This window comes from Ursus maritimus, unplaced genomic scaffold, assembly GCF_017311325.1.
Source record: "Ursus maritimus isolate PB19 unplaced genomic scaffold, ASM1731132v1 scaffold_8, whole genome shotgun sequence".
NCBI lineage: Eukaryota > Metazoa > Chordata > Mammalia > Carnivora > Ursidae > Ursus > Ursus maritimus.
In genome coordinates, this window is record NW_024426996.1 from 41039090 (window position 1) to 41063886 (window position 24797).

The following is a 24797-nucleotide window of genomic DNA, read 5'->3' on the forward strand; positions in this document are numbered from 1 at the left end:
GTGGGACGGGGCCTTAGACATCCCTTCTTGCTGCCCCACGGTTGCTGTGTGCCAGGCACTCTTCTAAGCGTTCCTTATATCTACAGAGCAGACTAGTGGGGGTAGGTACTTTCATCCTCATTTTACACATGAGGAACAGAGAGGTTAAGTGACCGTTCAGGGTCACATAGTAAGTGGCAGAGCTGAGATTCAAAGGCAGGCAGTCACGCTTCAGAGCCCATTGCTAACCACCAAGCTAAGCTGCCTTCTGTGTGCTTCATTAGTACCCTCCGTAAACTCCTCTGAGAGCACTTGACAGAATTATAATTGCTTACCTTAGTGATAAATAAACTACTAGATTAGAGGGACTGTATCTCATTCACACACACACACACACACACACACAGCCTGACACATAGTTAGAGCTCAGTAAATATTTGTTGGATGAAAAAATGAATAACTGTCCTCTGGGGAGATATACAGCAAGTCTGATACAACTACTGTGTTTTTCCTTTCTTTTCTTGGCTAGCTACACTCATTTCCGTCAAGTATTTCCAATAGGAAAATGGTATTTCTTGCTGTCTTTATCGTCCTCTTTTGCATTTTCTCAAGTTCACCAGTGACCCATCTCAAGGGAAATGTCAGAATGTGAACACTGTACTTGGAGAAGAGTCTGACCGGCACTGGATCCAATATGGCTATCTTCTCCTGCCTCCACTGTGTATAATCATTATCCAGGACTCTCAGGAGCTCACTCCTGCCTCTGAACTTTCTGGATGTCTGGACAGTTTCTTGACTATGAAACTAACTACCCAAAGTGACCACTAGGCTTTTACTAGCGGTCTAGGTAGGTAAGTAGAATCCATCATACACTTCCTCCTCTCCCTTTCTCTTATCTCCCCTCCCCTTCCCTCCCTTCTCCACTCTTCCCTTTGGTGGGAGGAGCTGTAAGGAGGGAAAAGGGATTCCCTAAAGTCCTAATGGAAGAAAACAGGTTATGGTTGATGAGGGAGTTGGGGCAGAAAATTGCTTCTTTTAATCTGGAATTCAGAGAATGTGTCAATTTTGCTTCATGGCATGACTACAATGAGTTTTCTTATAAACAAATAGCATCCTTGGCTTCATGTATTGGACTATATTTAAGGGGATGATAAGACCACAAGGTTTGAATTTGGACATGTTTTGAAAATTCCTGTATTAAAGTGGACAAAAATATTTGCACTGTTTCTGTCGGGCTCCTCAAATTGGGAAAGTACTGACTCTGGTTCTCATCAAGACTAAAAAAACCTGACAAAAATCGAGATTCGATTATTAGATAAGTAGGCAGACACGCACTATAAATTCTCTATTCCAACCAGTGTTTTTATTTTTCGTTGTTTTGATTCGAGATTACTTTGGGTGACTAAGTGCTCCACTGGACACTCCGAGCTCAGTCCTTTGAGTCGGGGTCAACGCCTCCTGTCCTTAGAGCCATCCCTTGCGGGACGCCGACCCAATTGGTGCAGGGCGGGACCGCGCCGGTGGGAGCGCGCTCACGAGGCGGCGGCGGGGGGAGTGGAGGAAGGAAGCAAGGCGCCCTGGGAGCGCGCGAGGCCTCACGTGCGCGCTCCCGCCCGCCAGCCTGCGCACACCAGCGCCCACGCGCCCGCCCGCACTCCCGGGAAGTCTCGCGATGCCGTAGCCGGCTGCTCCCGCTGCGGGTGGCTCTGGCTGTTGCTGTGGTTGCCTGAGTTGCTGCTGCGGCTGCGGCGGCGGCGGCGGCAGCGGCGGCGGTACTGGTGGAGGTGTCGGCCCTTGGGCGGATGTTGACGTTGTGTTGTTGTTATTGCTGATGATAATGGCGGCGGTGGCGACGGCCGGGACCCCATCTCCTCTGTAGCCGGAGCTGAGGCAGCCAAGACCGATCTCCGCGGCCTCTGAGCCCGCGGCAGCGACTCCCCTCAGCCTCCGCCGCCTCGCCAGCCCGTATCCCGGTCCCACCCTCTGGAGTCAGGCCCCTTTGGGTAGGGGGCCTTGGAGGCTCAGGATGGCGGATTTCGACGAGATCTATGAGGAGGAAGAGGACGAGGAGCGGGCCCTGGAGGAGCAGCTGCTCAAGTACTCGCCGGACCCAGTGGTGGTCCGCGGCTCCGGTCACGTCACCGTGTAAGGCCCGGAGGAGGGGAGGGCGAGGACGGGAAGGTGCAGGGCTGGGGTGGGCCCCTCTCCCCCGTACTCCTGGAAAGCGCTCTAACCCCGGTGTCCGTCTTGTGTCGGGGCCTTTGGGAAGAGTAGGCGACCAGGAAGTGAGAACTTGCTTTAATTTAATTTGTTTCGGTCTCCGAAGTGGGGACAGACACTGCCCTTCCTCCGCCCCCCCCGCCCCCATACCCCCTTTAGCGGGCCCTTTAGGCCTGGGCTATGTGACGGATCCCAGGAGGGAGGGTTTTTCTTTAGGGTCTGCCCTTTGGGCCACCCCTTCAGCTTCGGGGTGGAAGTACACGTATTTATGAGGTGCCTCTCCCTTGTTTTCTCATCCAGTTACCCTGTGGTTCCTTCTCCTCATCTGTGCCTTTGAGCCTTTTAACATATGGCTCTGTGGCCAGATCTGGGCCATATGAGACCCCAGTGACAATTGGTAATGAGTGGTTCACTGTCGTTGTGCCTGTGCCTTTCTCACACACTCACAGGTCTTCCCAGTTCCTGCAGAGTTAATTTCTGCGGAAGTAATGCACGTTCCTGTAATTGTATATGATAAAAATGTATACATGAACCTATATTTGAGATATGCAGAATGATGAATGTTTACAACCAATTTTTTAAAAAGAAGTCTACGTGATGGACACACTCTGCTCAGGTTGCTGAGGATTCTGTGTAATCTAAGTTGCCTCTCGGCATGAACTCTGGGATGGTTTCTTCGTTTGATAAGCGTTCCTGTAAGTCTGATTTGCAACATTTAGAAGTCCAATATTATTCAAACAATAAGGAATGAGAGTTTTGTAAAAGGTTATGACTAATAAAGGAATGTGAAGACTTGAACCAAATAATGAGCTGTCCGGAAGCAGGAAGTTTTGTAATGTTTCTCTGAGAAGTCCAGAGTTCTGTACAACTTGAAGTATTTATATTCTTCATTTTGGATCTCTTGTTCAAATCCTAGATCAAACTTCCATGATTGTCAGGTATCTCCACACTTAACCTTTTTTAGTAAAATAAAAGGGCCAGCAAGTCTGAGACTGTCTGGAACAGTTTTCATTATACTTTTGGTGTAGGGTGAGTGGGATGTGCAGTGAATAACTTTTAGTGAAACGGTAAGACTTCTCATATGAGATTGTCAGCGAAATCCTTGGATTACTACGTGTTATGACCAGCCATATTGTTGTTTGGGTGTGCTTATGTAATGCTTTGATTTCTTTAGCACCTGTTTATGTTCAGGTGACTTATAGGGTAAAAGCACTGCATAATCACTGTCACAGAGCCATGGGAAGACAGTGGGATTTATCACAATAGCACTTACTTAGTGTTTTAACTGTCATTTCCAGCAGAATTAAGAGGTATCATGGATATTAAATCTCTCTTTAACATATATCACAGAACTTTGAGTCTCATAGGCTGCCATGTAATTTTTTAGTTTGACTCCTAGGACCTTTTTACCTTGTTTTAAACCTGAGGAGTATATGGGTGCTTAAAGAAGGGATTTTTCAAACTCTTTGATGCTGTCTCGCTACCTTTCCTCCTGCTGCGTTCCTCTTGTCAAAGAAAAGCTGGCAAAATTTTGTTATTTAAAAAGGTGCAGGTATAGTTGTAATGTTTCCTCTGTTTAAGGTAAAGAAAAACTAAGCACTTTGTTGGGTAAATAGAATATGTAATAGATGGAAGTGCTCAAACTAAATAGGTGATTAGTAAATTTGATTGTAGAGAGGTTAACAGGGTGGGGAAGAATTATTAGTGGTTTTTAGTCCTTTTGCCCTTTAGAATTACCTGGAGAGATTAAAAAAACAAACAAAAGAACAAAAGATGGTGCCTTCTCCCCAGGCCAGGCCAGTTGAACACCAGGTATTCGAGGGAGGGCCCCAAGCAAGGATAGGTTTTGTTTTGTTTTGTTTTTTTTAGCAAGTCCCACAGGTGACTAATGTGTAGCCAGGGATGAAAACCACTATTCCAGAGTATGAGGAGGAATATGTGCCATCAGTAAGCAGTATGCCTTTCTACATGGGAGTTAATTCTGTGATCTCTGCCAATCACTTTACCTCTCTTTCCCATTACCTTGGTTCTAGGCTCTGGATTCAAATGTACCCTCTGCCACTTGGGTAAATTATTTATGCTCTTCAGTTAAGACAGGATTCATTATAGTCTTTAACTTTTAAGGTTATTAAGGATTAAATTAGATAATATATGCTAAGAATTCATCACAGTATGTGATACTGTGCTCAGTACGTATTAACCTTCATTAATAATCCTCCACACTTAGTGTTCCACTTTGAGAAACATAAGCATAAAGCACAATACTAAGAAATCAGAACTCCTTTCAGACCTAACAGTGATTGACTTTGTCCTGTTTTCCATTTCCATTTCTAAACATTTATGTATTTAAAAATTCAGACCTAACAGTGATTGACTTTGTCCTGTTTTTCCATTTCTAAACATTTATGTATTTAAATTGCTATGTGAAATATTTTGATGAAAATTAGTAAGAATCTTTATTGAAAACCTGAACCTGTTTTGTGGTGACATAGATAAGTAGAGTAAGAGTAATACAAAACTTTTTTTTTTTATAATGATTTTTTATTATATTATGTTAGTCACCATACAGTACATCCCCGGTTTTCGATGTAAGGCTCGATGAATTACAAAACTTTTTTTTACATGACTCTGCCATGCATAATTCACAGGCATGCTATGACATTTGGTAGCCCAGTTAGTGCCTACAAAGATTTCTGAAATTGGTGCTTATGGGTTACTATAACTGTTGAGCATGTTCAGTTTTTCTTGCCTCTGAATGTAAATGGGAAGAACAAGTAAAAACAGTTATGGTAAAACTGCCACTGCTCCCACCCCACCTGTTTTTTTAAACTAAGGAGTTCTTTAGAGCAGTCTTTACTTACTGGTTTGGAAGTAAATGATAGTGCACACTGAATCATCTGTAATCCAGATCAATCTTAAAAGATATAGATTCATCATTTATGTTTTTTATAGATTTCACTTTTGAGTAGACCTTTATAGTTTAATGTTTTTGCTCTTTTTTCCCTCCCTACTTCAGGCTATTGTATTATAGTATTACTCTTATTTTATTTTAGAAATCACTGTATTCTCATATAACATGATTTGGCATGTCATTATAGTGATGTGAGAAAGTAAGTTACTTTCCGTTTTCTACTACACAAGTAGGTCATTTTCGGGGCATAATGAGATTTGGGGGATATAAGGATATAATAATTTGTCTAAACAAAGTCTGCTTTAATGTGGTTTTTAATACAAATATTTTTATTTTAGTTATTTATTTTTAAAGTAGGCTCCATACCCAGTGTGGGGCCCAATGTGGGGTTTGAATTTACGACCCTGAGATCAATACCTGAGCTGAGAACAAGAGTCAGACACTTAACCAACTGAGCCACCCAGGCACCTTGCAAATATTTTTATATTGACTGCAAATCCGACTTATATTTTGTACTTGCATCATGATCAGTATTCTTTTTTGACATCCTTCTGGTTGAGTTTAATAATTTTCTTCATTGTTAGATTTCATGTAGCAGTATGGAACAACGTGGCAGTTCCAACAGGGAGAGATACACAGAAGCATATTTTGAGGAAAAGTGGTATTTGAAGGAAGAGGGAAATAAGTTCCTATTATTGCTTAATATTTATGTACATGTGATTTAAAAGACTTGAGTTCAGACTTCAATTAAAAGTAGATTTCCTGTGTGTGTGTGTGAGTGTGTGTGTGAGTGTGTGTGTGAGAGAGAGAGACAGAGATAGAGCGAGAAAGGTGGGGAAGGGAGAGAGAGAGAGAGAGTCTTCTCATTATGTAATGTAGATGAGGGGAAAAGTGACTAATTTATTAGGTGGTGTAGGCTAGATTGGTTAATATTTTAAAATTATGAAGTTCTTTTTTTACCTCTCAGTAAATTTGTGCAAAATATAGTGATTGTTGTTGAAGACTGATTTTTCATAATGATGATAGTGCTAAAGGATGTTAATCTAAAAATTAGAATTTAAATCTAGTTTTTTAGGCCAGAATTCCCTAGCTGATCTATCACTATAACTGACATTATTTACTTCTGTATCACCTTATGCCCTCCTATATCACAGTCACACTTGGGGCTTTCCTAGGGCATAATCTTTGATTTCTAACTAAAGCCCCGACATACAGCCAAGTTATTTTGCTAAGGTTTGTTTCTAATAATGTTATTCTCTTTTAATTTCACTTAATTATTGTATCTTCGTGTACTCTCTTCTGAGGTATAATCTTCCTACCATCTCCACAAATAATTCCTCATCCTTCAGCACCAGTTTTTACCAATGGCTGTGGAACTCACTCTCTTTGCTTGTCTTCATCTCAGGTATGCTGTGGGAAAGTGAAAGATTTAGAAATGTGGCTTGAAATGAAAAGACTTGGAAACTTACTTTGGGGTACAATAAGATATTTGCATAGGAGATACCACAAGAACACCTTGACCTTTCAAATGGTAGATTTAATAAAAAAATGGTCTATCTTGAAATGTATCAGTACTTCAAGACTGCTACCAGATGCTGTACTTAGCAACGGGAAATCTGAATATGATTTGCCCAAATAACAGAATCACTTTGATTAAACAGTTTTTTTAACTTTACAGTTTTCACCTCCTTTCCCCCACCTAGCATGAAATATAAGGCATCTTCCATTTTTAAAGATTAAAGTTTTTATTTTGAGATATTTGAAGACCTTATTTTGATGTTTCTACATAAAGCTGTAAAGTTCTTTGAGGGCAGGAATTAACGTTTATTGGTCTTCTTTCTCCACTATTTAATACAGTGTCTGGAATATTATAAATCCTAAAATGTTCTCTAAATAAATGAGGTAATCACATACATCTTTGGATCTTGTCAGAATTGCCAAAGGAGTAACTGTTTTCCTCCCTTCCTCAACTTCCTATGGAAGGTAAACAATATTTTACAATAGAACTCTTACAAAATCATATTCAAAATATAAATGGCTTCTCTTTTTTTTAAACAAAATTTTTAATTATTGGGAAATTGTAAAATTAAGACATTTTTCCCCCAGAGATTTTTCTTATTCCTTATCATTGAAAGGAAATTAGTTTGTTTAGGATATAGCATTGAACATATCTTTTGATAATACAGAGAAAAAAGTGCTGAATAGGGGCACCTGGGTGGCTCAGTCGTTAAGCGTCTGCCTTCGGCTCAGGGCATGATCCCAGGGTTCTGGGATTGAGCCCCGCATTGGGCTTGCTACTCTTCTGGGAGCCTGCTTCTTCCTCTCCCACTCCCCCTGCTTGTGTTCCCTTTCTCGCTGGCTGTCTCTCTCTGTAAAATAAATAAAATCTTAAAAAAAAAAAAAAGTGCTAAATAATTAGACCAACTACTAAAACTTCTCAGTGGGTAAACTTTCTTGAAGAAATGAGGAATGTGGTAGTAAGCTGAAGTTTCAAAATTTTAAATGGTGTATTTGAAGTTTGAAATTTACACGGTGTTTCAGTCCAAACAGTTCAGTGTTGGATTTCCTGTCTATTAACTGATGTAATATTGACCAGTGCTTAAAATTTTATGTGACTAGCTAAGTGGAATACAGGGACTAAATGGTGAAAAATAAGTTATATGAAATTATTTATGATGATAACTGCTCAAATACTATTATTCTAAATAACATTACTCTGAATAATAGTATTTTCTTTAAAGAATAGTATTTTTTACTTTGAGAGCTGCTCTTAAACTCAAACTTGAGTTTATATTCCTAATAGGTTAAAGGCTCAATCTTATCTGTGTGTGGTTTTGCTTTCTAATCTATAAAGCTACTTAAGATTTTATTCTCAGTAAAATTAGGCTTTAAATATAACACGTAGCAACAGATACTTTTTAGTGTCCTTACTTTAGTATCTTCTGTGTAAGATTTTTTTGTGACTTTTCATAATTTGTTCAGAATCCCTTTATAAAATCAGATCTTAAGCCAGACTTTCAGTGGTCAGGTAGTCTAGCTTAATCCCAGTGCAAGATTTCCTAAACTTGCCTGATTATCAGAATCACTAAGAACATTTTAAAAGATACACATTTTAGGTTCTTAGCTCTGACATCCCTAATCAGAATCTTTAAGAGTTTAGGAATTGTTATTTTTAATAAGAGCTTAGGAGATTCTCATATCATAGCAGACACATTTAGAAACAGTTGATGGTATGTGGAAGGAGTATGGTCTTTGTTGTTAAGCAGATTAGTTTTAATTCTCAGATACTTCCTAACTGTAACCATTAACCTTTCTGAGCTTTAGGTTTCTCATCTGCAAAAGGGATAATGTCTACCTCAGAGATTAGGTGTGGGAGTCAAAAATAATTTAATGTCATGGACCCACAGTAGACATTAAGCAAATTATTACTTATTACATATTTTGGTGTTCATCCTTAATGCACATTTTATGGCTAATCTTTACCATTTTCTTGGAAATCCATCTAAAAGGTAATGTGTGCTTTCCTGCTTTTAAACAAGACTGTGAGCATAATCAGAATTATTTGATTGAGTTGAAACATTTAATCAAAAGCAGATATTAATCGGGTTGGTACACAGTGATATTCTTAGGGGCCATTGAGGTATTTTGGGGTTTGACGATCTTCTCTAAATGGTACTTCCTTTTAAATTTCACATGTGTGAACTTTTCCTTCCTGTTTTACCTTCTTTCTATCTAATAGATGAACTGTAGGTTGGGAATGAGACAACCAACATTACTAGAACTACAAATAAAGTAAGAGCAGTTGGTTCTGAGTAGTGGATTTAGATGCTTGATTTTTAATACTTGAGTTTTAAGATATTTGTTTCCTCAGAGAATTTTTTGCTTAATCCTTCCTTACCAGTTGTCTTATTGAGGTTTCCTGGTAAGTAATATAACAAGCATTTATTACATTTTATGGGAGGTATTATTTGAGACATTAGGTATATAGTTATGAATAAAACATAGTTTTATTCAGACATAGTTACTCTGTCCTCACAGAACTTACGGTTAAAAGACAAATTATGTCTGAGCGAATTGCTTCAAAGGAGCCCAGTAGAGTGCTGTGACTGAAAATAATGTGATTAGGGAGAAGCTCTCTGAGGACTAACATTTAGGAATGATGGAAGGGTTCTGTGAAGAGCATCCCAGGTGTGGAAAACAGCAGTATAAATTTAGCTGGCTTGAGGAACTGAAAGCCTACTCGTGTGCTGTGGCCAGAATATAGTGAGTAAAGGGGATGGTGCCTTGACATGAGGTTGGTGAGCTTAGTGGGGGGTAGGAAAGGATTGTAGAGGGATTAGAGTGCAAGGGGGGAGAGTAGTTAGGAGGCTGTTCAATGGTCTAGATGAGACATGTTCTTGGTGATGGTCTTTAGATAAAGATGTTTGACTTCTGTCTATTTAAGTCATCAAATTTCACAGCTTTCCTATGAGGTCTGGAAAGACAGCAGTGTCTGCTTGTGCCGTTTCTCTTTCCCCATTTCCATCTCATTCTTATTTCCATCTCATGTTTTTTATGTTTTTTGCTTTGGCTTTGTAAGGAGTGAGGTCAAAGAACTGTGGCTGTCCTTACTGTTGACTGGAGACTCGATGACATACCTGCATTTCCTGTTCTGCTACCACAGGGCAGTTAGCACGCAAGGGAACAGCGTGTGCCGGAAATGGAAAGGGGCTTTCCCACAAGATAGAGATTTTGAAGTGAGGAACTTTGTAAAGTCGTACCCTTTGGCTACAAGATGTGTGGTGTTTGACAATGATCTGTTTATTAGATTTGAGGAAAGGACTGTGCTTTTTAAGTCTTTACATTTAAAACTAAGTTGAATACACAAGGGCTGAAATTTTCTCTTGAAGGCCTAGAGAAATGATTTTTCTCCTTAAGCTCTTCTCCATCCTGCCATCTATGTAGGATCCTACCATCTAAGTAAACCTAAACTTATTTAGGTTAGAGTTGGTTGGACTTTGGGGTAACCTACCTTTGGTTGATTTGTTTGTTTTGATTGTGTGTGTGTATGTGTGTGTGCTTCCTGCAAGAGCTCCCTTTTTAATTCTCTTTGATCTTGTGTTGTAGTTTAGTGGAGTCCTTGGTTAGTCTGGTAAAGGAATTCCTGTGTACCCACCCTTCTTTTTCTCCCCTTTCTAAACTATTGTAAATGTCACCTGAAATTGATATTTTTGGGAGTTTATATTATAATCCAGTTCAACCATATATTACTTCTTAAATGAGCATAATTTATCTTTATTGCGTTGCTCATTAAGATTTCTGTAAGTGTGAAGAATATTCTAACGTAGTGTAAAATTAGATAGTTGAGTTAGATTAGTTGAATTCGTATATCATCAGAGGTTAAGACCATGAAGTTTAATCAGTATATATTTTCATAACTTCCATTGTTTAACAACATACGTAATCATCTGTAAATACTTGAAAATATAGTCTTAATCATTGAAAATTAGTAAAATTCTAATGCTAGAATATTATAGAACTGTATGGTGATGAGGTATATGATAGAGTGAATTAATAAATGATTTCAATAGTTAAGTCTTTGATTTCACTAGTTTATTATTAAGATTGTATTTTCACAGAGCCAGATGAACGCATATAGTCAGAATTTGGTCCCACAGTTAAAATTTTTAGACGTGTTCTGAGATTCAAAATTATGTCTCCAACTCCAGGGGTTCTGTGTCTTCTGGGTAAACACAGTACACTTTCAGTTCTAGCCCTTCTTCCTTGAGCCACATCAATACTCAGATGTATGTTGAGGCAGCCAGATGAATTTAAAGCGTGACTTTTATGAATTAATATCTGTTAATTTCTTCTATAGTTATACCTCCATCTCTCAAAATAGCTCAAAAGCTGATTCCATTGAGCTCAGAGTTCAACATTAGGAAATAAGTGCTGTCTTCACTTGTCATCTGTATAGCTGATGTTTTCAGTTTGAATCTGAAATTTCTAGTTCATGTTTATAGGTCTTGTCATATCTATAGGAGGATAAAATCCTGTGAGTCTAGATTTATACAGGTTGAGTGTCTCAGGATCCAAAATATCCAAAACTGATTTCATAATCTTTTCTCCAAGTCGGTTTCAGCTGCAGCCTTTTTATTCTGAGTTGATGGCTGATCTGGCATCCTATTTGCTTAGACTAAAAACATCTTCGACACCTCCTTAAAGTCTCTCTTTCTCTTTCACTGCATCCAGGCTGTCAAGAAATCATCCATTGGGGATGCCTGGGTGGCTCAGTCAGTTAACCGTCTGCCTCCGGCTCAGGTCATGATCCCAGAGTCCTGGGATCAAGTCCCGTGTCAGGCTCCTTACTCAGCAGGGAGCCTGCTTCTCCCTCTGCCCCCCTAGCCCCATTGGTGTACACTCTGACAAATACATAAATAAAATCTTAAAAAAGAGAAATCATCCTTTGGCTCTGCTTCAAAATGTATTCAGGATTTGGCCACTTTTTATCATCTTCGTTACTGGTGTGAGTTGTCACCATCTCTCTTCTGCTGTACATTTAATTTTCTTTTTCTTTCCTTCCTTTGCCTCTCAATCTTCACAGTCTTCTTAGTATGTCTCCCATAGTGATCCTTTTAAAACATAAATCAGACCCTGTCTTTTTTGTATCAGAGTTTTGGTCCCTTTTAGTGGCCTACACAACCCTCTGTGATCTGACCCATTGTTACTTTTCTGACTTTTCTACTATTCTTTCTTTTTTTTCCTTAAATGATTTATTTATTCATTTATTTTAGATAGAGGGAGAGCAAGAGTGAGAGAGCACGAGCGCACAAGGTGGGGGAGGAGCAAAGGGAGAGAGAGGGGGAGAGAGAAATTCAAGCAGACTTCACACTGAGTGGGGAGCCTGAGGTGGAGCTGGATCCCAGGACCCTGAAATCATGACCTGAGTGGAAATCAAGTCAGATGCTCAACTGACTGAGCCATCCAGGCTCCCCTCTACTATTCTTTGATTTGTTTACCCCACTCTGGTCACACTAGCTTCCTTTCTGTTCTCCAGGCATGCTCCTGGCTTAGGGCTTTCGCACTGGCTGGTTCCACTTTCTGGAATATCCCCTCCAGATATCCAGATGGCCAGTTCATTCACCTTCAAATCTTTCACAGTTATTTTCTTTTTTCTTTTCACAATTGTCTTCTTAATGACCCCCCCCATTTAAAATTTAAACTCATTTATTTCCCCCTTACTTTTCTTTTTCATAATTGCTTTCTCAGAAAGTTGAGATGAGGCATACTTGGTAAAGAGTATGAACTTGACAACCTTCTCTTGAAAGGAGAAAAACGAAAACTTTTTGACAAGAATAAAGTTTTAAACTTTCTTCCTGTTCTACAGCAGCTGTCCTACCTATAAAATGTGAATTCAGAAAGCCTTGCTAGTTTGTTTTTTTTTTTCTTAAAAACTTCGGTACACCATTTGACCTTTGGGCTATAGATGACCCTGAGAGGCCAGTTTGTCTTACCTGAAGCAAATAAAGTCAGGAGGGAGATTTGTTTTCCTAAGACAACATACCTAATTACTTTCTGAACCAGGATTAGAACTTGGGCATGTGTCTCTCCATTGTATTGTTCTTCCATCTTTACCACAATAGCTTACTTGTGCTTTTCAGCCTTTGTCTCACTTGCCTGGATTTCTGGCCTGCTGCTTGAATATATTAGCTTGTAGAGTTTGTAACTCTTTAGTTTTGCCTGGCTTTCCTAAATGTAGCACCTCCCTGGGTACTCTATTTCCTTTATGCCACCCCTGACCTTGAAGAGGTTGGCAAAAAGTTGGAAAATCTTTCACAGTTAACATTAGCCAATTTGATCCTTGGCTATTCTATTTGCTAAGCTGTTTGAAGGGGATGTTTGGGAAGTCAGTGATATTGGGGCATTCTCTAATTTATCAAGTTATCCATAGTGGCTATTAAATGATATTGCCCACTTTACTAGAAGAATGATAACCATAATAAAAACACACCAGACATTTATGTTGTTTTATAATAATAAAAGCAGTCACAACATAACAGCATTTATGCCATTCACTGTTGGTGCTTTATTATATTATTTAATGAGTTAGGCACTATTATTGTCCCCAGTGTATGAATAAGGAAACTGAGGCTTAGAAAAGATAACTTGCTCGAAGTGACAGACACATCCAGTAACTGGCAGTGTCAGGATTTCATTCCAAGCAGTCTGGCTGGTCTAGATTCTGTTTGCTTAATTGCTGCTTTTATTTTATTCAACCAAAGCAATAAACTTATGCATTCTCTATATTATTCATCAACACAAACGTTTATAAATCCTATATATTTTAGGATTTTAGGTACAAATGTGAAAAGCTGAAAAACATTTTTCTAGATCCATGTGAGAATATTAACATTTATTTTGTACTAGTTTTAATTTTATAATTTGTTTGTTGGAAAAAGAACTTTTTCCCCCTCCAGTTCTCAAATATTTTCTCAATCTGGAAGTTTCTAGTTCAAGGAGATAAACATTTTTTTTATGCTTACAGAGAAAGTTACTAGAGGCATTGTCCTATAGTAGAAATTGCCCCAGGCTTGGGTTCAGGAAAGTGGGGCTCTAGACTAGATCCTACATATTAAGTTACTTCTCTTAGGCATTAATTTTTTCATCTGTAAAATGAAATGTTTGGACTAAATGATAACTTTTTTTCCAGCTCTCAGATTCTGAGATTCTACTGTTGTGAATTAGAAATTATTTTTTTCTCTTTAATTTCAAATTCTTCACAATATACCTATTATATATTTAAACTTACTTTAAAAATCCGAAAGAATGTATTCTACGGTACATATTGTAGATATTCAATATTTAAGGGTAGAATTATTTTGAAATCTAGGCTTGTCATTTGCACGTGTATTTCCTTGGTCTGATTTATTTATTTGTTTGTTTGTTTGTTGATTTGACAGAGAGAGAGATAGCCAGCGAGAGAGGGAATACAAGTAGGGGGAGTGGGAGAGGAAGAAGCAGGCTCCCAGTGGAGGAGCCTGATGCAGGGCTCGATCCCAGGATGCAGGGCTCCATCCCAGAACGCCGGGATCATGCCCTGAGCCAAAGGCAGACGCTTAAACGACTGCGCCACCCAGGAGCCCCTCCTTGGTGTGATTTAAAAACAAAACCCCTTTGGTGTGCCTGGCTGGCTCAGTCAGTAGAGCATGTGACTCTTAATCTCGGGGTTATGAGGGCTTGAACTCTACACCCAACATGTAGAGATGACTTAAAAAATAAAATCTTTAAAAACAAAACAAAGCCTCTTTAATCATCTATTTTTTTTCTTTAGGTTTAATACTTCTCTTTTTTTAAAATAAGATTTTATTTATTTGTCAGAGAGAGAGAGAGAGAGAGCACAAGCAGGAGGAGCAGCAGACAGAGGGAGAAGTAAGCTCCTTGGCCCAATGGGGGACTCAGTCCCAGGACCCTGAGATCATGACCTGGGCCAAAGGCAGATGCTTAACCAACTGACCCACCCAGGCATCCCTCCTTTTTCTTTTCTTTTTTTTTTTTTTTAAATCCTTTTTCAGGGTGCCTGGGTGGCTCAGTCGGTTTTCAGCTCAGGTCATGATCCTGGAGTCCCAGGATTGAGCCCTGCTTGATCTCCCTGCTCAGCAGAGAGTCTGCTTCTCCCTCTCTCTGCCCCTCACCTTGCTCTAGTCTGCTTCTCCTTCTGCTCCTTTCCCCACTTGTGTTCTCTCTCAAATAAATACATAAAACCTTTAAAAAAAATCCTTTTTCTAATTATAATGAAAAACAAAGATTATTTAAAAACTGGGAAGTAGTACATCTCAGTGAAGCAGAAAATAAACTGTCTATAATCACCAGGAGACTAAGATCATTTAATATTTTGGTGTACTTGTTTCTCATCCTTATTAAATTTTTCTTTCTAGGGATTTTTAAATAAGATTTTATTTATTTATTTGAGAGAGAGAGCAAGTGAGAGTGAGCAGGGGTGGGAGGAGTGGGGGAAGGAGCAGAGGGAGAGGGATAAGCAGTCTCCTTCGTGAGCGCAGTGCTCAGTTCAACAACCCCGAGATCACCACCTGAGCCAAAATCAAGAGTTGGACACTTAACCAGCTGAGCCATCCAGGAGCCCCTGTTTAATTTAAAATAGCAATATATGTTATAGAAATTTTGGAAAACCTGGAAATATAGAAAATGAAATATCACCCATAAGCTTATTGCCTGTGATTAACCATGATTAATATTTTGATGGATTAACTTTTAAAATTTTTCTCTGCATATATGTAAATATTTTTTTTTTAATTGAGACCATACTTACTCTGAATTATACATTTTTCATTTAACATATTGGGAGCATATGCCAATATCATCATGAGTTCTTAAAGTATGAAATATAAGGCTCTATTAGATTTCAAAGAATAGAACCACTCAGAGGACCTTACGCTGTGGAAGTTTATTATAAGAATGGACACTAAGGAAGACAGGAAGATTTGCATTTTGTACAGCCAGGCTTCAGAGAGCCTGGAATATTATTGTTTTTGGATATAGTGTGGTCTGGTTATGAAGTTATTGTTATTTTTCTCAACGGCATGTATCCTTTGCTCCCTGATCTAGTGGTCTGTCACAGTGACTTACCTACTTTCAGTTCCAGTTTTTGCTGTTGCAATGTGAACTGGCAGACTGCTTTTCTCCTCTGTCTCATAGTGTCTGCTTACTATTGGTTTCAGCTTATTCTTTATTTCTACTTATTCCTGGCTTTACTGTATCTTGGCTTTAGTTTAAGCTTCATGTTACCAACTATTGTCTCCTATTTAGATACCCCACTTGCTGCCAAACTTAAAAAAAAAAAAAGACAACATTCCCCAAAACTGGAACTAAGGTAGTATCAAAACTAAGTAATCTATGTCACATCAAAACTGTTAAGATGATATCTTGCAGTTACATTAACAAATAACGAAGTGTGCCTTTTCTTATACATTTAATAAAATAAGATGATCATCTTAAAACTTTATGTCAGTATTGCTTTGGTTGGCCTAGAATTAAATAACAAAATCTCTCTCAATAAAGTAAATCTTTAAAAAAAATAAAGTTTGCAAACTAATAATATATGAGATATATATACTACATAAAAAGCCTGGCAGAAATCAAAGACATTGCAAAAGAGGTATTTGCTGTATCCTGTGCCAAATAAGACTTTCCCCACTCTAATACTCAAGCTCTTTGCTGGGAGAAAGCATGCCCTAAGGAGGACTTGCTGAAAATAGTTGTTTTCAACTACTCTGTTGAAGGTTTCATCAGTAAAGAAATGTAGATTAAAGTCTTCATTGTAGTAGTTTGAATAATGAATGGAAGGTGAGAAAAACATAGTTCATGTGAGGACTCTTTCAAGATACTGGATGCAGAAGGAAAAGAGGTGGATACTCTCGTACATTAAGAGAGAAGAAAATAGAGGTTCGTATTCTTAGGCTGGGTAGACTTAGGCAGGTTTGTAGGCTATGTGTAAGGAGCCGCTGCTACCCTTAGAAATACTTGTTTGCAGTGTTGGCTATTGGCTGGTGTTTGGGAACTTAGACTTTAGGATGGTCCCCAGTATTCCCAAAATTTATAGGAACAGTTCACTGAGCCTAAACTGTTGAACAATGTGGTTTATATTGAACACCTGCTTTCCTTCTGGGACTCTGGAATTTTGGTATATGCTAAGTAGAGGGTGCATGTTTACCAGTTCCTGATAAAAGCCTTGGGCACTGAGTCTCTAATGAGCATTCCCGGTAGACAGTATTATGTACATATTGTCAAAACTAGTTGCTGCAGGAATTAAGCACATCCTTTTGTCTTCACTCTTACAAGAGACTCTTATAAGCTTGCTCTTGGTTTCTTCTGGACTTTGCCTTATGTGCCTTCTCCTTTTGCTGATTTTGCTTTGTATCCTTTTGCTGTGGGTACAACTATATACTGAGTCATGTGAGCCCTCCTAGTGAATCATCAAACCTGAGGATAGTGTTGTGGACCTCCAGCACAGAGGGAGTGACCCCGAAGGCTGAAAATGGTGGTTGAGATTTGGAACAGTGTGATAGAAATAGAAATCATGGGCATCAGAGGGTGGGAGGGATAGAGGGAAAAGCAGACTCCCCCCTGGGCAGAGAGCCCAATGTGGGACTCTATCCCAGGACCCTGGGATCATGACTTGAGCTGAAGGCAGACACTTAACCGACTGAGCTACCCAGGCCCCCTGAGCCTCTTACTATTTTTTAAAAAATAAAGCAAGATTGTCACTTCAGGGAAAACAACTGATAGCATTTGTTGTCAATAATGAAATTCTAGCTTTCAGATGAAAATTAGAATTTTGGAAAAATTGTATCTGTCACCATGAACATGACAGCTGCCCATACTTAAAAGACCTTTATGATGAGATAAGTGGTTGTATCAATGAATGTGATGATTCTAATATCATACAATGAAGTGTGTCTAACATTTTGAAGATCTGAATAACTTAGTTTACTAATATATTCAAGGGCCAAATGTATGAAGTTAAAAATCAGGTATAGGTAAAACCATTCAAAATGCAAGATACACCAATGGAATTTAACAAAGTATTAAAAATTCATTGATGTAGTTTCAGTTTCCTCCTTGAAATAAACAGTTAAGACACTATCACTTGTCGAGTTTTGGTATATTATCAAGAATGATATACACAGGGGCGCCTGGGTGGCACAGTCGTTAAGCGTCTGCCTTCGGCTCAGGGCGTGATCCCACCGTTCTGGGATCGAGCCCCACATCAGGCTCCTCCCCTGGGAGCCTGCTTCTTCCTCTCCCACTCCCCCTGCTTGTATTCCCTCTCTCGCTGGCTGTCTCTCTCTGTCAAATAAATAAATAAAATCTTGAAGAAAAAAAAAGAATGATATACACCAATTTCCAACTTTGTATCTGGTGAGGCCTAATTTTCCTTATAAAATCAACCAAAGAGCATATTGCAGCAGATGGAATGCACAAAGAGATGTGAGAATCCAGCTGCCTTTCATTGTCAGCCATTAAGAAGGTGTGGAAATATAAAACAATACTTTTCTAAAATTGTTTGGTTTGAAAAAGTTATTTCTTATAAAAATGTTATATTTGTTAGCATATACTGGGCTCATTTATGAATAACTTTTTTTAAGACTTATTTTTATTAGAGAGAGAGAGTCAGCTTGGGCAAGTGGGGGGAGAAGGGGCAGAGGGAGAAGAGAATCCCAAGGAGCCCCACACAAAGCTCAGTGTCACGACCCTGACATAACCACCTGAGCCGAAACTAAGAGTCGGTTGCTTAACTGACTGCGCCACCCAGGCGCCCCAATGAATCAGTTTTAAAAATGTTTTAGGTGTCTCGGTTCTAATGTCTAATCCAAAATATTGGTAAATATAAACCACATAAACTTAAGTTTATTGAGTTCCTCAAGGATGTAAGAGAGCAAAAAGGTCCTTATGCCAAATTTGAATACCCCTGTAGGACAGAACTATATTCCAAATGGAGATGAAGAAAGGGTGCCTGCCTATCATGGCGCATTCTGATTACTGGCAGAATTCTGCCAGTAATCACGAGTACTTGGTTTGAGTATTGAATGTCCTGTTTAGAGATTTTATTTTTTTAAAGATTTTATTTATTTATTTGACAGCATAAGCAGGGGGAGCAGCAGAAGGAGAGGGAGAAGCAGGCTCCCCACTGAGCAGAGGGCCTGACACAGGGACCCCGGGATCATGACCTGAGCTGAAGGCAGATGCTTAACCGACTGAGCCACCCAGGTGCCCCGTTGTTTAGAGATTTTGAAAGAGAAAGAGTACCGTTGGGATTCACTCCTGTGGGCTGGGGAGACTTCAGGGACTTTGAGTGCAGCATTATCTTGACACTTGTTACAGGTATTCTTGTTCAGTGGATGGGGGAATGAAAAAATCATTAGCACCAAATTAATGGCTGGTAGAAAAGCTAAGCATTCTCATATAGTGATAATCTTGTCACTGGGTAATCTTTCTTGGGACATTTTTTGGGGAGTGAGATGAAGGAAGAGGTAGGTTTACTGTCTGTTCCTAAAATACAGCTTAACAAAAAAGTATGACTGGAAGAGGAACTGAATGAATGTCCATGGAACGTAAGTTCTTACTCGGAAGAATAATTAGCCTGATTTAAAAGAGCCCTGACCTGCAGGAGCAAGAGGGCAATTAATTAGCTGGTTGTGCTCCCTGGGTAAAGAATCAACACTCAGTCACATGGCCGATAAGTAAATATTCAGGCTCTAAAAAGAAAGGAAGTTGGGTTTAAGCTCATCTTGGACTGCTCCCTTCAACTTAGCATATTACATGGCAGCAAACTATAGTTATTTAATAAAATAATTTAATATGTGTTAAATGTCTTAATGGCTGGGATGAAAGGGGAAGACTTTTCTAGTTAGACTTGGAGGGGGGCTCCTGGGTGGCTTGGTTAAGTGTCAGACTCTTCTTTTCGGCTCAGGTCATGATCTCAGGGTCATGAGACGGAGCCCCATGTTGGACTTTGCGTTGGGCATGGAGTCTACTGCTCAGTCGTTAGGTGTCTGCCTTTGCCTCAGGTCACGATCCCAGGGTCCTGGGATCAGCCCTGCATCGGGCTCCCTGCTCAGCTGGGAGCCTGTTTCTCCCTTACCCTCTGCCCTTCCCCCTCCCCCCCATTCTCTCTCTCTCTGTCAAATAAATAAATTCTTTAAAAAAATAAACATGGTTGAAATGGAAACTTCATTGAAAGAGAATAGCTTCAGACCAGTGGAGATAATACTTCAAGAGATGGAAATTTATAATTTATAGTCAGTAAACATCTGTTGATTATCCTCCTTCCCTAAGGGAAATAGATGAAAAGGAGGTACATTATCTAGAGACCTCACAGAGAGCTGTCACCTAGCATTTCACACCACTTCCTCATTCCAGGAGTTTTGAGGTTGGACGTGAGTTATCTCTTAGGGCAAGGAGAACCATATTGTGGTGAGGCATATAGACAGAAAATGGATTTAATGGAGTCTGTCAGTCTTAGAATGGCATTAATGCCAGAATTATGTAGAACAGTAACAGTTGCAGGTATATGTTTAGTATGAGAAGAACTTTGGCTTGGACTTAGGTAGTTGCGTTGTAATCTTTTCTGTAAATAGTATCCATTATTTATAAAGACAGATTAATGTCATTCAGTGCTGCTATAAAATAATGTATGAAATGGCTTAAGATGATGATAAAATGGTCTCCAGTGTCACCATCCACATGTATGGAAGTCTAGATAATGATGCAGACCATAACCTGACCACTGAAGTGTTTTGTTTGCCTTGCACAGTATTTCAAAGATGGGAAATTTTGCATAGAAGTCTGGTTTCCCAACTCCTCTTAGAGAAAATCATACAATCTCTCAGATGTGGGCCTGCGTCTAATATGACAGTAATCAGCTGAACCTGACCCATGACGCGTTCCCCTCATTCTGTATACCCTCCACTTGGCTAGTCTCCACCATTCCTTACTGCTTGCACACAGCTCATGTTACTCGATTTCCCTGTTTAGCTGTACTGATGGTTGAATTAGAAACCCCTGACCAGCCCTGCTGTTTCATGCAGAATATCTCAGGAGAGCCATCTTACTAGTGCAAGCTACCTAAAGTGCAGAACTGTATTTATAGGGGTGGTTAAGACCGTGAATCTGAGGGGTTCTCATCATAGAAAAAAAAAATTTGAGGAGATGGATGTTAACTAAACTTATTGTGGTAATCATTTCAGAATATATACATGTATCAAATCATTATGTTGTATACCTTAAACTAATACAGTGTTAAATGTCAAGTATATCTCAATAAAACAAAATTCGGCTTCAGGATCCAACAAAAGTCGTATTGAAGTATCTCAATTTGTATTTCTAGATGCAATCTACCATTACGAATGTGTCCATGAGTATTTTATTCTTTTCTAATAACTTATCCAAGAGTCAAGTGCCCAGTCAATCCTCATGATTTTTGCAGACATTTAAAAGCTTAAAGATATTAAAATGTACTACGTCAGTTCCATTTCTTTGGGAGTTCATCTAGCAAGTGTTGTAGTACTTCTGAGTTTTAAGTGGGCAGGCAGCTGACACATTGTTCCAGGTGTTTTAGCATTCTGTGGCTGTAACAACAGTGTGCATAGGCTGGTCCCAGAAAATGCTAACTGATCAACTTGCATTCTTAGACATGTTAACTGCTTTATTGAGTGTTAACACGTGCTCTTAACCTAAAGAATAATCAATAGCGGAGATCGTAGCTTTCTAGTACTTAGTTGGAAGAATCTCAGTAATTTTTACAAAACTGAATAGTTGTATTTTCCACTACATTAATATTTTGCTTACAAACAGAGCCCCAAAGAAGTAATTTCTTTGTGTATTCTCAGCCTCTTATACAAAAGTTTTGATTCAGCTGCTAAAATTGCTTGTTACATTTCATAAATTGCTGATTTCAGTGTTTTTGTGTCTCAAAATTCCATTGTTACTTTGTATATCAAGTTGCATCTATTTACTTGACCTCTGATTAAGTTAAATGGTTTTTTTCCCACAATGACATGTAATAACATATTTTTCTTCTTTTTTAAAAAATAGATTTGGACTGAGCAACAAATTTGAATCAGAATTCCCTTCTTCATTAACTGGAAAAGTGAGTGTTATCATTTCCTTGGGTACTGTTTATATACTTCAAAAGTGAAGTCTTTTCCTAACAAATTACAGAAACAGTTATGCTAATAAGACATGTTTATTGACATTAATATTGCAGTGTTGTTATTTCTTAAAATTTTCTTTAGGTAGCTCCTGAAGAATTTAAAGCCAGCATCAACAGAGTTAACAGTTGTCTGAAGAAGAACCTTCCTGTTAATGTACGCTGGCTGCTTTGTGGCTGCCTTTGTTGCTGCTGCACATTAGGTTGCAGTATGTGGCCAGTTATTTGCCTCAGTAAAAGAGTAAGTTGAATTAATACATTTTAATTTTAATTTAGAAGTAGACAAGCAAGTCTTGCATTTGTCTTGGGTTTTTGTTTTTGTTTTTGTTTTGAATGCGTCACACCATGCTGAATACTATAAAAATGATCTGATCCAATAGAGGAGTGATTAAGTAAATTACAGTATGTCCACATGCTGTTATATTAAATTTAATTATAAATTTCATTCATAATTTTTATGACCTAGGAGATTACCTAAGAATAGACTAGAATACAGCATTCTCTCTCTATATATACATTCATGGTGGTATAGCATAGTGATTGAGAATGCTGGGTTCAGGTCTACCACTTATCTCTGTGACTCTAGGCAAGTTTCCTCACCTCTTTAATCTCTAGTTGACTGATCTGTAAAATGGCAGTATTCACCTACCTGCTTGAATAGGATTGTTGTAAGTATAAAATGAAGTAGTGTTTGTAAAGCTGTTAGCTAAATGGTTCAAAGTGTCTGATTGACATTGACTAATAGCAGTATTATTAATATGTAAGGTAGTACCCATAGAAGAAATAACATGGGTACAGTATTTATTTCTAATTGGTAATATTATGGGGAATTCTTGTTTCTTTTTAAGAAAATGTTTCTTTTCTTCTATACTTTACAAGTTTTCTGAAATGAGTACATAGTGATTCTGTAATCAGGAAAAATGATCTGAAGAGTCATAATTTTGACTGCTTATAATGAAAAATTTCTAAGATATGGGTGGAGATAAGGCAAATTGTTATAGATGGAACACATTACATTTTTGTTAAAGTTTTAAAAAATTAATGATAACTATATATATAAAAATGAAATACTGTTGAAACTGATTTGTGTGGCTACATTTCATTTTGTCATCAAATAATGGTAGGAAATACCAAAAAGCAAATTCTGTTTGTCCCTTAATTTCTGTTGTAAAATAAGCAGTATATTCCTACTGAAAAAAATTTTTAACTAATAACATTTTATTGATAAAAAGGAAATAATGCCTTTATAATAGAATTAATTTTGTAATATTTACTGTAATATTTGTAATATTTATTTTTTCTCCAAGAATATTTCTTCTTTTTATCGCCCATATTTCTGACCAGATCATCTTCAGACCACAGAATTTTTTTTTTCCCCCTAATTTTCAGTTGTCCCTTGATGCACAATTGAATCTGCAGCTCTTGGAGTTTAGGTCCTCTCACTCCCGCCTACTCTTTGGGCATTTTCATTGTTTAAATGACTGCTGTCTCAGGGCGCTTAGGTGGCTCAGTTAGTTAAGCATCTGCTTTCTGCTCAGGTCATGATATTGGGGGGGGGGGTCCCTGCTCAGTGGGGAGCCTGCTTCTCCCTCTCCCTCTGTCCCTCCCCTGTACTTGTGCTCGCTCTCTCTCAAGAGAATAAAAAAAATAAAATAAATGACTGCTGTATCCCATTTGGTTGGCAATTTGTTTTTTTTTTTTTAAGATTTTATTTATTTATTTGACAGAGAGACAGTCAGCGGGAGAGGGAACACAAGCAGGGGGAGTGGGAGAGGAGGAAGCAGGCTTTTTGTAGGCATATACTTTCTTTTCTCTTGAGTAAAAATTTCTAGGAATAGAGTAGTTTAATCATATAGTGTATATGTGTTTAACTTTTTAAGGAACTGAGAAACTAATTGCCAAAGTGGTGCTATTACTTTACATTTCTACCAGCAGTAAATGAGAGAGTCTCTTCTGCTGTATTGACCACATTTAGTATGGTTAGTCTTTTTAATTTTAGTCATCCTAATAGGAGTGTAGTGTTATCATTATGGTTTTAATTTGTATTTCCTTAATAGTACATGATCTTGAGCATGTTTTCATGTTTATTTAACACTTGTGGATGTTCTTTGTTGAAGTGTTCCAACTTTTTGCCTGTTTTTTTAATTGAGTTGTTTCTTTGTTGTTGAGTTTTGAGAATTGTTTGTATATTATGGGTACAAGTGTATGCTTTAAGATCTCCCAATTAGTGATTTGACTTTTCATCCCCTAACAATTCTTTCAAAAGCAGAAATTTCTAATTTTAATAAAATCCAGTTTGTTCATTTTTCCTTTTATGGATTGTGCTGTTAATGTTATACCTAATAACCCTTCCTAAGCCTAAATACAAAGATTTTTTCACTGTGTTTACTCTAGAATTTTTATAGTTCCACGTTTTACTTTTAGGTCTAAGATTCATTCTGAGTTAAAATTTTTATATGGTGCAGTGTATCGATTGAAGTTAATTTTTTATTTATTTATTTTTTTGTGTATAGATACCCAGTTGTTCATTCACATTTGTTATAAAGGCTATTCTTTCTTCACTGAATTGCCTTTGTACTTCTGTTGGAAATCAGATGCCATATGTGTCTGTTTCTAAACTCTGTTCTGTTCTGTTGATGTGTTTATTTTGATGCAAAATACCACACTGTCTTGAGTATTGTAGCTTTATAATTACATCTTATAATTGGATAGTGTTAGCTCCCCAACTTCATACTCCTTTTTCAAAGTTGTTTTGCTTTTTTTTTTTTTTTTTAAGATTTTATTTATTTATTCGATGGAGAGAGAGACAGCCAGCGAGAGAGGGAACACAAGCAGGGGGAGTGGGAGAGGAAGAAGCAGGCTCCCAGCAGAGGAGCCTCATGTGGGGCTCGATCCCAGGACTCTGGGATCACACCCTGAGCCAAAGGCAGATGCTTAACAACTGAGCCACCCAGGCGCCCCTCAAAGTTGTTTTGCTTTTTA

At 38.4% G+C, this 24797-nt stretch overlaps 1 protein-coding gene across 2 annotated transcripts in view; it reads left to right on the forward strand.

The window, feature by feature from the left end:
• The first annotated feature begins 1703 nt into the window (after positions 1-1703).
• Positions 1704-24797, forward strand: part of CHIC2 (cysteine rich hydrophobic domain 2) — a 50363-nt gene continuing 27269 nt past the window's right edge. Inside the window, exons 1-3 of one of the 2 annotated variants that reach the window (XM_008701477.2) lie at positions 1704-2124; positions 21701-21755; positions 21901-22056. In XM_008701477.2, the coding sequence (XP_008699699.1) occupies positions 2006-2124; positions 21701-21755; positions 21901-22056 (330 nt within the window). In that variant the 5' untranslated portion in view covers positions 1704-2005. Of the gene's footprint in view, positions 2125-5599; positions 6516-21700; positions 21756-21900; positions 22057-24797 lie in introns of those variants that run through there. The other variant, XM_008701478.2, reaches the window with a different exon arrangement.